Below are 13,277 nucleotides of genomic sequence, written 5' to 3' on the forward strand. Positions count from 1 at the left end.
GAAATTAAGGAAAACAATGTGTCTGAGTTCTTAGGATAAACGTGGTTTGTCATTTCCATCTATTAATTCTCTAAGAGAGTCTTTGCTAATCAGTCGCATTAGCAGGAGAGACCCAGTTATCTTTTCCAGATTATAAAGGAGATTCATTTGCAGGTAAATGCTTGTCTGCTGATTTCTACTAGTGAGTCTGAAATCACAGGCATAATGAATCCTACCAGGTTTCCATTATTCTTTCAACTTCTTTGTCATATGAATATATTCTAAATCATGGTACCATTAGACTCATCTATGTGTAGGCATCATTTCATAAAAGAGAAAGGTTATTTCTTTTTAACTTCATATATAAATAATACATGAACTTTATCCAAAAAGTGGAGGCAGGCTGTCCAAGTTCATAAAGGCTTAATGCAGCCACCTGGGTCTCGGGGGGACAGAAAACAATGCCCTTTATTCCATGTCCAGAATCTTCAATGCTCCATCCCTTTACCTTAGGCAGTGGGAGGACCTGGGCATCATTTTAAAGAATTCTTCCTTTAGTAAGAAAAGTCACCTTGAGAAAAGGCCTTCAGAACTTCCCTGATTGATCCTTGACTAGAAAAATAAAGTCCCTGCTTCAGAAAAGACTTGACCCAGATAGTCTTCCTGGCATTCCACTTTGAACCTCCCAACCATTGAAAGCCGAGGTTGTCACGTTTTTATCTTTGTTCATGTTAAGCCTTGAAACGACAGCCTGGTTCTGTGTTCCTCTCTCCCACTACCCAGGCTGTAAGTGTCCACATTGACACCTACCGGTGACCGCAGGCTGCAATTCTTTGTCGCCTTCTCCACGCCTCTGGCTTTCACTGGGATTAGCTCAGGGCCTTTGTTCCCCTTCAAAGCTGGAACATCACACCCCATGTTGTGGCTTTCCTGTCTCAGACCCCCAACGCTTTCCTCACAATTTACACACCAGGTAAATGTTCCTCCCTACAGAGCAGAGAGCCCAGCCGGTGGGGCTGGGGGGAGGGCCAGACCTCCTCCCTTCCCCAACCTCAGAACTCTGCCAATCTGGTCTCTTTGCTTCTCATTCATAATTTTCTATTTCATATGAAGGGGAGATTGAATACACAAATGGAAATTTAAATCTTAGATTCCTGAACCTCAACACAAGCCAACCCCTCCCCTTAAAAAAAATGTTACAGTGGCCCCTAATTCTAGGGAGGGCACTCTCAGCAGAAGTTACTTACAAGCACCTAAGACCATTCCTATGGTCCGGGCAGGGGAAACGGCCTCAGAAAACTTGACTGGCACATGCTATGATGAAGGCAGTGGTGGATCTGAGCACCTGACCTCCCTGCCCCCAACCCCACCCCCTACACACACACACACACACACACACACACACACACACACACACACCCCTCCAGGTTCCTGAAGAGGCCTCCCACCTCTCCCTCCTGGGGCCTTGCCTGGGAGAACCCCCTAACAATGATGCACAAAGCCAAGGGTGAGGAGTGGGGAGTGGCTTGTGTATAGTAATTAAAACAAATTAAATGTCTCTTCCTCTTTCCCTATTTTTAGCGAGGTTGTCACACAGAGAAGAGTCTTTGCGGAGGCATTTGATGCCCCAGAGCAGCCCTTTGGAGAGGCCTTCGAAACCGGAGGACGGCCTTTTGGAGAGGCCACGGATACCGAAGAGTGCCCCCTTGGAGAGAGAGTCCACAGGGACATCGGAGAACATCTTTTTGGAGAGGCCACGAATACGGGAGGACGCCTCCTTGGAGAGACCGTCCACAGGGACATCGGAGAACATCCTTTTGGAGAGGCTTTCGATACCCCAGAGTGCCCCTATGGCAAAGGCAAAGGCGAAGCCATCAACACCCAGAAAACCCCTGTGAAGGATATGGATGCTATTGAGTAGACCATTGGGCTGCCTAGAGCAGGACCACAGAAAGAGGCCCCTCACCATCCTGGCCTGAGGGCTGTCTCGCTGGCAAAGGATACTATCTCCACGATTTTTCTAAAATTACTGTCTCTCGAGATTATGTCTACTAACTGGAAGAGAACGCAAGGTGGTCCGGCTAGGCTCACCTTTCCAAGCCCTTAACGGAGACTGCTCACTGCTATTGGAGCGGCAGACAGACTTGAGGGGCTGCCAATTTTTTTTTGATGTTTTCTGGGCTCAGCGGAGTGCCCAGGCACCTTAGGGTGGGAAGGAATAAACTTCAATAAAATGTTTGGGGCACTAAACACTTGAATCCCTCCAGTCTTTCTGTAACACAAGTCAAAGTGGTATGCTGCCTCGCCTGTCCACTGATCCCCAGGAAGGCAAACGGTAAAGACTGGAAAGGGATTTAGAATGTTCTCTAAAGAGGTCTTCTCTTGTCTTCCATGACATAGGCTCCTGGCCTTATCTTAAAAGCCATAAACAATTCTTCAGTAAGTGGGAAAACTCTTTGGAGTTTTGCTTTCTGGAAGGTTTCAAGATGAAGATTCAGGCATCTACTCTTTCTGGAATGTCGGGTACCCATTTCCTGAGCGGCAGCTTCCCTTTCTTCCATGCGTGCGTAATGTTCAACTCGGTCAAGTTCCCCCGACGACAAGTTAGGTCCTCTCTGTAGGCCAGTTTCAGAATCATAGGTCCTGGGTTACAGATTTCTAAAGCTATTTGTTAAGTCCCAAGAAATATGTTTGTGGTAGCTGTCACATGAAGTTGTTACACTCTGGTGCAAAAGAAAGCTGGAGAGGCGATTTATTTGTGCGTAAAAGGCACAAGATTTAATTGGAGAGAGAAGTGCTATATTCAACGCAAGTACATGGGGTGGCATGGCGCCCTGGAGCATTATTCGAGCTTCATCTACTATGCACTATATGCCACCGTCTCTAAAGGAGTGTTGCCCTAGAAACTTGTTTTAAATCTGCTGCTATATATCAACACCTTGTTTTAGCAGTCCTTGGCTGAATTACAGTTACACAGTTTGGCGCTTCTTTCAAATTTCCTCCCATCAGTTTGGCTAAAGAAAGGAATTTTTCTCCTTTAGAAATGAATTGGCTTAATTAGTAAGTAGATTAATGGCAATTGCTGGTGAGTTGGTTTCCAGCAGAGTTTCACCAGAGAGGGTTAATCGGAGTCAGGTCTGGAATCTTTCCCAGAACTGGCTGCCAGCCATTTCCACCAACCAATCAACCCTACCAGAAACAGAGGAAATGAAATAGAATTTATATTCTCTGTGCTCTTAGCCTAGACAGAAATCCCTTGGAAGCAGCATCCTGTTTGGGTGCAGGACAGACTGTTTCACTTCAAAAATTTCACACAAACCTTGAAAGGTTCCACCTTCAAGACTCCTCTGGGTACCAAAGCAGAATTTCAAATGACACAACAATGTCGCCACAAAACCCTGAGGGTGCATTGGAAACGCCTGGGGCTCTTAGTCAATTTCAGATTTTAGGAAAGTTGCAAAAGTCTTGCAAGTCTCTCACTAAATCTATTATCTACCAGAAGCCTTTAAAAGGCTTAGTTGTATGTTTTGCAGCCATTTCACTAATTTTTTCCATAGTGATAAAAATGCATTCATAGTTTAACTTGCAGCTGCATTAGTCTTGCAAAAAAAAAAAAGTCCCTGCTGAGAAATGCATATAATAGGAAAAACAGATCGGCTGGACAGCAGTGTAATTAATGCCAGAAAGGGCTGAGGCCGGTTTCATAGTTTGTCTTTTGAGGATATCAAGACGAGACCTGGTGAAAAATGACGCATGCTTTAGCATTTCAGAAAGCTGGCAACTGGCAGCGCTTCGCCTTTTTTCTTTGACTTTCTGCCTCGGAACAAAGAGGTCGGCAGAACTAGCTAGGTTGTAATGAGTTCTACGTCCCTAGCACATTAAGTGCATCATGGAAACATATTGTATCGAAATAGTTTGGAGGAGAATACCGGGGATGAAAGAGAATGGGTGCTTTGATCAGCTCCCTGGGGTCCTGAGCACGCACAGACTGACTTGCAAGGAGTTATTCAGCTCCAGCTAGACACACTTACAACACCATTCAAAGGAATTTGCATATCTGTAATTTATCACATTGGTCCAGAACATTTTTGCAAGGTAAATAAAAGTTGGCTGAATTAAAAAAAATCAATCATCGCAGATATAGAGGAAACTGTGAAACCAGTCTTTCCATTAAAAACATGAATAAATATGTCCAGAAAACATGACGACTTAGAGGCTGACCTTATTTTTAAAAGTGTCCTTAGAGCAACAGGTTAAAAGCACTGTCAACGACAACAGTGACTATTTCTTTGTACTTCGACTTTAGGGGAGTGTCCTTGCAGCCTCCCACTGGAATAAAGGCTTCCCACTGGAATAAATGAGATGCATGTGGCTATAACCAGCCCGTGACATGCAGAGAAAAAATTAGTAGACACTTTGAGGAGATGTGAAGATGGCTTAATCTCCTTGGCATATGCAAGTGCTAAGGTTAAATCTCATTTCTTCTCCGATGGATTTCATTGCCATGTCCTGGTTGCTGAGGCTCAACAGGATGAAATACCCTCATCCCTGGTCAATAGGAAAACTTGTTCTCCAATGCCCATGAGAACAAGTGAAAATTTAACAGGCAGGCATTGTTCAGAGTTTTTAAACAACCCAGTTAAACAGCAAACAAGAATCTTCAACTTGACCTTGGAAAAGGCTGTGTGCCTGCGGATAATCTATCAAACAACTCCGGATGACAATGATATATTTCAAAGTATTGTCAGATGAAAAGATTGATAAATTTGCTGCCGCAAAGAGAAAACTTTGGAAGCAGGCAACAGGCAATTCAGCGCGCTGCTGCCTCTGCCACCTTCTTCTCTGTTCTTGCTGCCCCATCCCCGCCCCTCCACCCTCAGCCTTGGGGCCAGCTCAGTGGAAGAGGCCAGTAAATCAGCTCTGTAATATTTCTTAAGGAGCACGGAAAAGCTGTGAACAGTACTTCTCATATTAAACGCAATATTTCTTTGCTTTCGTGGGGAACAAAAGTCATAGCAAGACGTCTTTATGGCTAATTCAGTCAAAGGCACATCTCGGTTCCCCCCGCAGAAAGGTCAGTGTCGTTGTGTTTGGTCCACCGAGGGGGTGTTTTCACAGTGAAAACTGAGCCAGCTGTCCCTGTCATCCCCTCGCCATTGGAGAGCGCGCCCTAGCCATGGTTATTAGGCACACTCTACACCTGCAAAATATACCAATTTCCAAGACTTTTCCAGACCCCTCCCTGTTCTCATGCCCCCTCCTTTTTCGGCTACTAAACTTTGACAACACAATTCAAGCCCTGGATGAAAGCGCTGCACGAGAGAGGAGAGCTTGGGGAGGGGGCAGCTCCGCTAGCTTCTCATGGTGTCTATTGAGCAGCCATCAAAGAAATGAGGCGTCAAGTGTGTTTTCAAAAGTAAAGAAAAACTCCCAAGTAATTGCTTAGAGGCATCACACATTTGCTATTGCCACAAATGAGAACTGCTGAACCCTAATATTTAATTTTATGCACCAGTGTTAGAGGTGGTGGGGCAGCCAGGCACCCTTCATTTCCAAGCGGCTCTTTAAACTTTTCTTTGTACTTAGCATGTCACTGACCAACATCAGGGGGTAACTTTTTTCTGAGTTGTTCCACATCTCTTTTAAAAAATCCAAATACCGACACACTGTTGTTATCCATTTTACAACTTTAGTCCAACTGGATTTCATAATAAAACTCCTTTCGGAAACATCCACCAGCTAGCCTCCTCACCATTCCAATGCCAAAGGCTTGCATCCAAAGATAGTGACGACCTAGCTGTCTGCCGGATGCTTAGGAGCCCAAACAAGAAAGGAGCTGTGCAATCGCTGAGAAGAAATTGTAAAATTAGAAATAATTCAGGAAAAATACTTTAAGAGTGATCATTGCCCCAAGGGCCAGCTCCTCTAAGACAGGAGTGCAAACGTAACGAGCTTTCTCTAGGAGCACTTGAGGGTGGGGGGGGGGGGGGGCTGAGGATTCCTATGGGGTTGGACTGGAAGGAGAAGAGAGAATTTAATTTGGCTGTGGTGCCACTAATCCCGATCTCTGTTCAGTCCTTTCACCCAAAGTGCCAGTAGCTACAGGAGAAGTCCCCAGAAGTGGGCGAAGTGCAGGAGTGCCCAGGACGCCTGGGGTCCCTGCGACTTTGGCAGGGGGTGAAGCACGCTGCCCGCCACAGGAGACGTGGTGGAGTGCCTCCTACCAGTAGGGAATCCTAAACATTTTTTTTCTGGAGCCTGGGGGTCTCCACACAGCCCGCCAGCAGCAAGCAAAGCGCCCGAGCCTCTCCAAAGCGGTGGCAGCGCAACCTGTTGTTGGAACAGGTGCTGACCGCCCAGGGAGGGGTTGGCGTGAAGCTGCCAAGGGACTAGAAGCAAGGGTAGATCGCCCTCCTTCCCCCGGAGAAGCAAGGATAGATCCCCAAGAGCCCGAAAGTAGGGGCGAGCTGGAAACCTGTGCCCCAGTCATTGCCACTGCTCGCGCTGGCGCCTCGGCCCAGAGGCAAAACTAGCTCGCCACAGCTTGCGCCCCAGGCCACGGGGCCCTCTGTGGGCGGCCGTCCGAGGGCTACCTGCCCAGCCAGGGGACGTAGTTGCCCCGGGCCTCCCCAGAGGAAACTTTGGGTTCCATCAGCTGCCCTTGTTCAGGCCGTTTTCCCTCCTCTCTGCTCGCCGCTTCCTAGAGCCCCTCTTGGAGACTTCCATGCGCAAAGACAGCAAACTGCGGAGAGCCCGGCGCCAGGCAGCCACTTCCAGCTTCCAGGAAGACACACAGCACCCGAGCCCCGAGAGCCCGGGGAGCTGGGGATAGGCGGGCCTCCGGGGATACTCGACCGACTCCACCCCGGCTCTCAGGAGCCCTGGGAACGCGGAACAGCGGGCGGGGCGCATGCGCGCCTCCAGCCCGGGTCCCTCCCCAGCCGGCCGAGTTTGGGGAAAGTTTGGCGAGGTTTGCCTTGGCAGTAGCAGACGTCCCAAAGGCCAGGCTGCCCTGGAGATACGGCCAGGAGTCCCCTAGAGTCCCCGGAGCCAGCTCGGCGGGGACCCAAAAGCTGAAAAGCGGCAGAAGGTGGGGAGAAGAAGGCCTTTTGTGTGTGGCACAGGAGAGTCACTTGCGCACAAACGCAGCAGCGCGCTCCGCCGCCGCCTGAGCCTCCTCCGCTGCACCTCCGCCTCCGAGGCGCTTCATTACAGCCGAGCCCTTCCCCCGCCTACCCCCTGGCCCCGGCCTTTGTTCGGTTTGAAAGTAATGCTGTGAATTAAAAGAAATGACAATATTTTCTGTCTGCTTGAAAGTCCAAGAGAAGAGCCCTTGAGCTTGGCAAAAATCAGGCAAATCATTCATCATGCCACCCCGCACCTGTGGTCTTGGCATTGAAAACCCTCCAGACCTATTCCTATTAAACTTAATTATTCCCTCAAAGCGCACAATGGTTGAAATGGAGCAGGTTGGAGTCTGTTTATTGGTGGTAAATGTTTTTCTGAAGATCTTCTGAATCTCATTGTTAGCTCGTTGTTTGAGGCTGCCCTCCTTCTTTCAGACTAGAGTAGCCTTGGACTTTTCAATTTTCAATCGTAACATCTGCTTAATCGTACGGATCAAAATATGGAGACACAAAACATATGTAATGGTTGATTTGTTAAATCCTGGTAATGAGTTATTAACAAGGGAAAACAATAGGCCAGGATGGTGAGAGCCTTATGGTAACAGAGTCACTTTATGTAACGCCTGACGTTTCCCTTCTTGATAAATGGAACTGAGGTCTGAGCGCCAGGTGATAGCAAGAAAATCAATGTCTGTAGGGGCCAGCACGGAGACTTTTTCTATGTGAAAAATTAGGAGACATAAAATTTAATTGGCTGATCAGGAGGAGGGGGGAGACAGTGGTCTGAAGTTTAATTGCCAGTAGGCTTAGCAAGGGAGACAAAACAAGATTTGGGCCTGTTTGTTTGCAGCACCCCAGCCTCAAGTCCAAGTGTATCATTGAAAATGTGTTTTATTATAACACATGTCATGCTTTACAGTTCCCATATTGTGTAAAGACAATAGTTAATGGTACATTAAAGACAGGCAAACCATGCCAACACGTCTTGGAGACATTGTAAGGGCCTCTCTCTTTGCTTGCTGTAGGCAGCTGCAGCCCAGGACCCAGAAGCACAAAAAGAACAAGTTTGAAATACCAGGTGCATCCTAGAAAACCACGACAGGGATTGATATGTTATAGCCCAGGACATGAACCTAGCAATAAAGATATCATTTCGATTGTCTGCGGCTTCCACGGCCTGTAAAGCCGGGAGGCCCTGGGCAGCCTGCTTTCTGGCAGGCCTGTCTCCCTCCCTGGGTTTCCCCATCTCCCTGGGCCAAATCCGAACACCTGTTGGCCAGACCCCACAGCCCATCGTGGGAATCGCTTCCTACCAGTGATTCCAGGTCTCAAAAACGCAATTGGTTGTGGAATTATTTAGGACCATTCCCACAGGCTGCAGAAGGCTGTGGAAAGGCTGTGGAGGGGAGGGCGAGGGAGAGAGGGAGGTTCGCCAGGGAGTGCTCAACTGGTGTTTGTTCAACCTTGCAGCTGGTACTCGGTGCCACTGCAAAGGCCCATTAATAGAAATGGGATGAGTTTATGGATTTAAGAGGCTTCACACCCTCTCCACCGAGGGGCGTTAATCCTGGTGCTGGCAGATGAGCAGTCCTGGGAATCGCCCGCAGCCGATTTCACAGGGGTTCCGAGGAGATGTTTTATGCGCGCTGCTCCCAGCCTGGGGAGGGAGACTTACTCTCCTTCCCACCTACTTTTTCTGCCTTACAGGACCTCCAGGCTTCAAAATTAAACTTTTATGAGGGTTTTTAATCAATCCATAGTGTCTCCTCCTTGGGAAGGAAGAGGCTCCACAAGGAGGCTCCATCCCAGAGGCCTCCCAGCTCAGGATGAGAAATTGGTTCCCCTCTTCCCTTCACACCCACCTTCTCCTCTCCCCTCAGGAGCTGCCCCAGCCACTCTCACCTCCTAACTGAGAATCCCCCGATGAAACAAAAGGGGAAGGTATGGTGCCTCAGGTACCCAGCCTCTGAAAATAGGAAGAAGCCACCTTTGGTGACACTAATATCTTTTAAGGCAGCGATGAGAAAAGACCCTAACCCTAATGCTCACCAGAAATGTAGGGGAGAGAGATGGATGGGGAGAAGGGGCTTTTAATAAGTAGAGTCACTGGCTCTTTGACACCAAGGCAGAATGGCACAGTAACCTGGGATGGGCTGGAATTAAAGAAGTATATCTGGTGGGAGGAGGGGGTGAGTTGTAGGGGGAAGGGGGGGCACTCTACCCAAACTTTCTTCTCTCTTCTGTCCCTCCCCCTATAATTGATAACAGTGAAGGGTTGAGTGACCACTGAAGAATGATTTAGCCAGCTCACTGGGTTGAGTTCATAAAATGCACCAGTTCAGGGACTGCAGCTTCTTTATTATGCTAAATGGACCAAGGCAGCCACGAGGACTTTAAACTCTTTGCTCTGATGGTTCGGGCTGGCTTTTTAGCAGGAGCTGATGGGTGTTCAAAAGAGCAGGGCTCAGTAAAGGGTCTCTGTAGCCATTGAGGATAATTGCTAAATATATAAATATCAATTCTTTTCATACACTTTTTTTTTAGTTGGAAGAAAAGTGTTGACTTAGAAGGACTCTTGAATCAACCTGCCACTCAAAGACAGTGCCCCCACACTGATCCTCCCAGTGCCAGGCTGTGGTACTCGCTGGCCAGGGATGGCCGGGTCCAGAGGCTCTTCAGCCTGGAGCTGCCCCTAGGAGAGCAGCTCCTTCACCAAGTGCAGCTCAGGCCTCTCTGACGCCAAAGGAGACTCTGAAATGATACGTTTGTTCTGCTTTTACTGCCGCATTTTTAAAAGAATTGCTACACTAGGATGAATGGATTATGAGTAAATAAAAAGAAGCTGTCAGTCTCTTTGAAGGTTGTGTTTAAAGGGACTTGCCAAGTCAGGACAGAAGAGTGACAAGATAGAGACCCTGGTGTTTTACAAGCTCAGCCCAACTCTTCCGCTTCATCTGCACCGCACTAAAGGATGTGTTGGAGCATTGAATCACAAAAAAAGTGGCACGCCACAGAAAAGGTGCCACATCACAATGGTGGTAGTGTTTTAACTGCGGAGTGCCACATTGCCCATTCTAATGGAAACGCAGGTCTACACAGTCCAAGGAAAAGTACAATACTTACATAACTTATAATTAAGTAGAAGTCTGCCTAACATTTGACTTTCTAATGAGTGTAATGAGATTACATGCCTGATAGAAGCATTTGTGCAAAAGCAACTTTCGTGTTTAACGAGACCCTAATACAGGACAAAATCGAATTATTTTCTCTGATTTCCAAATTCTGACTCCAGTGTGAAATCTCCATCTTTTAGGGGGAGGGACGGGAGAGGCTGCGATGGCTGGAAGGAGTGAGAGTGTCCACGGCCAAGGGCCTCCTGGGAGCTTCGAGATTCAGAATGTCCCAGTGTCTGGCTGGGCCGCGCTGCGGGGTCGAACTCGCGGCCTCGCTTTAATTGCTCTTGGACGATGTCCATAGCACCCGCGGCGCGCGGGGAACCCCTCGGTGGGTCTGAAACTAGGTTAAAGCAATTAGCATGCTGTCGACAGGGCCGGGGTACCGGGAAAATTCCTGATTATACCCTGGAGGACCAGGCCGGTCCTGGTGGTAGAGCAACAACTTCCTCGGTCTGGCTTTAGCTGCACTGCGGTGGCGGGTCCGCGGGAAGGTGCGCTCCTGCCGCGCGCAGCCCCGCGCCGCACTTTCCCTTCGCGCCCGCGGGGTCCGAGCGCACGCCGGGCCCGGGCCAGCCGCCGCCAACCCGGGCTTGGGCCCACGAGGGAAATCACCCCGAGGGCCGAGGAGGTGCGGGTAGTGGCGACGGAGACCTCCCGCGGCCCGGGTTTTTCAGGGCTTTCCGGCTGAGCGACCCCGGCCGCACCGTCGAGCCTCTCCCCATCGCTAGGGGGCGGCCTTCCGCTTGAGGCTCGCCTGTCTCCCAGATCGGGCTGCTTGCAAAGGAAGATGAAATTCTGTTGGAAGCGAAACGCAGTCAGTTTTAGAAATAACCCATTCGCAGAAGTGGCTGAGGAAGGGTGCATGCGCCTTCTCGCCTTACCTAAAAAGGACCCTGAATTTTGTTGGGAGGCATTCGAGCCCACAGTAGCCTGCCCCATCTCCTTTAATAGGAATTTAAGTTCCATGTACCCGATGCTGCAGCTGCAGAAGGGATAGACCACGGAGAAGCTCAAGAGCAACCAGCCCATGGAAGCAGAAAGACCCCTTCCAATGGCCAAGGCTGAAACTAGCCTCCCCTACCCCACACTTCCACCCCCCGCCTGCCTTCCCACTGCACACAGCGAATTCAGTTCATATACTATGATTAGGCAGGGTAGGGGTGACCTTGGTTAAGTTAAACATCGTCTCTAAGCCTCAGCTTTCCCCTCTGAAAAATGGGTATATATACACCATAGAGTGTTTGAAAGGTAGGATAAAAATACAGACAAAAGTCACTATTTAGGGCAGGTGATGCAGAAGAGCACTCTTAGAGCATTGGGGCCTAACTCTCCAATCCACTTCCTTTCAGCTAAATCTCACTAAAGTGTGGTTTCTGGCTAGATAGCTACGTTTTGAGTCTCTGGTTCGGTTATCGTTTACAAAGTCAGTTGTTCTTCTTTTTAGATATATAGCTACCCCATCATGTATTAAACAAATAACTTTTAGAAAACAAATAAATTTATTAACATCACTTAGAAATAAACCACATCTGTCAATAAATTAGCACAGTTTTCTAGACAGAGTTCTTCCAACAACGTTCTGCCAAAGGTGCTGGGGGTGGGGGTAGGGGGTATCATAGGCTATTGCATATTTTTAGAAAATCAGGATAAATTATATAAATTATATATTTAAAAAGAGAACTATTTCATTAACTGGAAAGCATAATAAATAGATAAATAACAAACAGTTGATTGCCATTAGAAAAATGCGATTCTTAAATTACATTTACATTATAGACATTTACATGTACAATATGCACAGAGACCAGGCGAGTCTGTGATTTCTCAGGACACAAACTCAAAGGGCGGTTCGTTTTCTATGTTGTTGAAGGCAGACTTGCTGTTGAGTTTTCTGGGGTCCTCTGGGGTCCACACTTTGGCTGTCCGGATAATATTTTGTTCTTTGAGTTGTTTTTCATCAGTCCATGAGAGAGAGTGTCCTGCCAGGGGAGGGAGGCCATAATCCGGGTCGCTGGGGGAGGGGGACCCTGAGAAGGTGAGAAGAAACAACAGAGTGTGAATGTCCACCTCTATTCCCGGCGGAGCCCTCCAGTCCTTAGGGTCTATTCCCGGGGCCTCCACAGAACAGGCGCCTTAGATTACATGAGAATGACCCTTTCTCTCCACTGCACAAGCCCCCAGCGCCCCCTCCCCGGAATCCCAGGAGCTGCAAGTCCTTTGTGGTCGCGCGCCCTCTGAGCCGCGGTCAAAGTGGAGGAAAAAAGAACCCAATAAACGCCAGCAGGCGCTCAAGGTCGCTGGTGCCCATGGACCATCTGTCCGTCCGTCAGTCGGCTTGTCAGCCTATTCACCCAGCCCCTCCAAGACCTTCCCGCTTGCGTCCCCGTCTCCCTGAGCTGGGATGGGAACGCACTTACGGGTGCCTCGATGGCAGATAATGACTTTCTGGGCCTGGCTGCCGGGGATGTCTCCACCCAGGCGCCCGCCACAGCCAGGCCCCCGGCCGACGCCCGCGCTGCCACCGCGCAGTGGCATGTCAGCTTGCACCAGCTCGCTGAGGAAGTTGATGTAGCCGATGGCCAGGCGCAGCGTGTCCACTTTGGAGAGGCGCTTCTCGTAGGGCAGCGTGGGGATGTGAGAGCGCAGCCCCTCGAAGGCATCGTTGATGGATTGCATGCGTCTCCGCTCCCGCACGTTAGCCGCCTGTCGCAGCTGCTGCAGCTCGGCCTCCGAGCGCACCCTCCGCCTCCGTCGCGCCGCCGCCGCCCCGCTCAGGCCCCGCAGCCGGGTCCCCGGGGAGAGCACAGACACCCCGGCGCACGGGTAGGCCAGGCACGGGGGTGGCGAGTCGGGCGAGTAGGGGAAGTCGCCCGGGGGTGCCCCGGCCTCACAGCAGTAGCCGCCGCCACCCTTGTCTGGCTCTCCAAGGCCCCCCAAGGGTGGCGGAGCGAGCGCGTGCGGGGCCGCCGAGGGCGCGAACTGCAGCAAGCAGGCA

The 13,277-nt window shown here is 49.5% G+C and overlaps 1 protein-coding gene across 1 annotated transcript in view; it reads right to left on the reverse strand.

The window, feature by feature from the left end:
• Window positions 1-12,106: 12,106 nt before the first annotated feature.
• Window positions 12,107-13,277, reverse strand: part of PTF1A (pancreas specific transcription factor, 1a) — a 1,467-nt gene continuing 296 nt past the window's right edge. Inside the window, 2 exon segments of the mRNA XM_006094275.1 lie at window positions 12,107-12,309; window positions 12,700-13,277. Of these exon segments, the coding sequence (XP_006094337.1) occupies window positions 12,107-12,309; window positions 12,700-13,277 (781 nt within the window).

This window comes from Myotis lucifugus, unplaced genomic scaffold (genome assembly GCF_000147115.1).
Source record: "Myotis lucifugus unplaced genomic scaffold, Myoluc2.0 scaffold_132, whole genome shotgun sequence".
Classification (NCBI taxonomy): Eukaryota; Metazoa; Chordata; class Mammalia; order Chiroptera; family Vespertilionidae; genus Myotis; species Myotis lucifugus.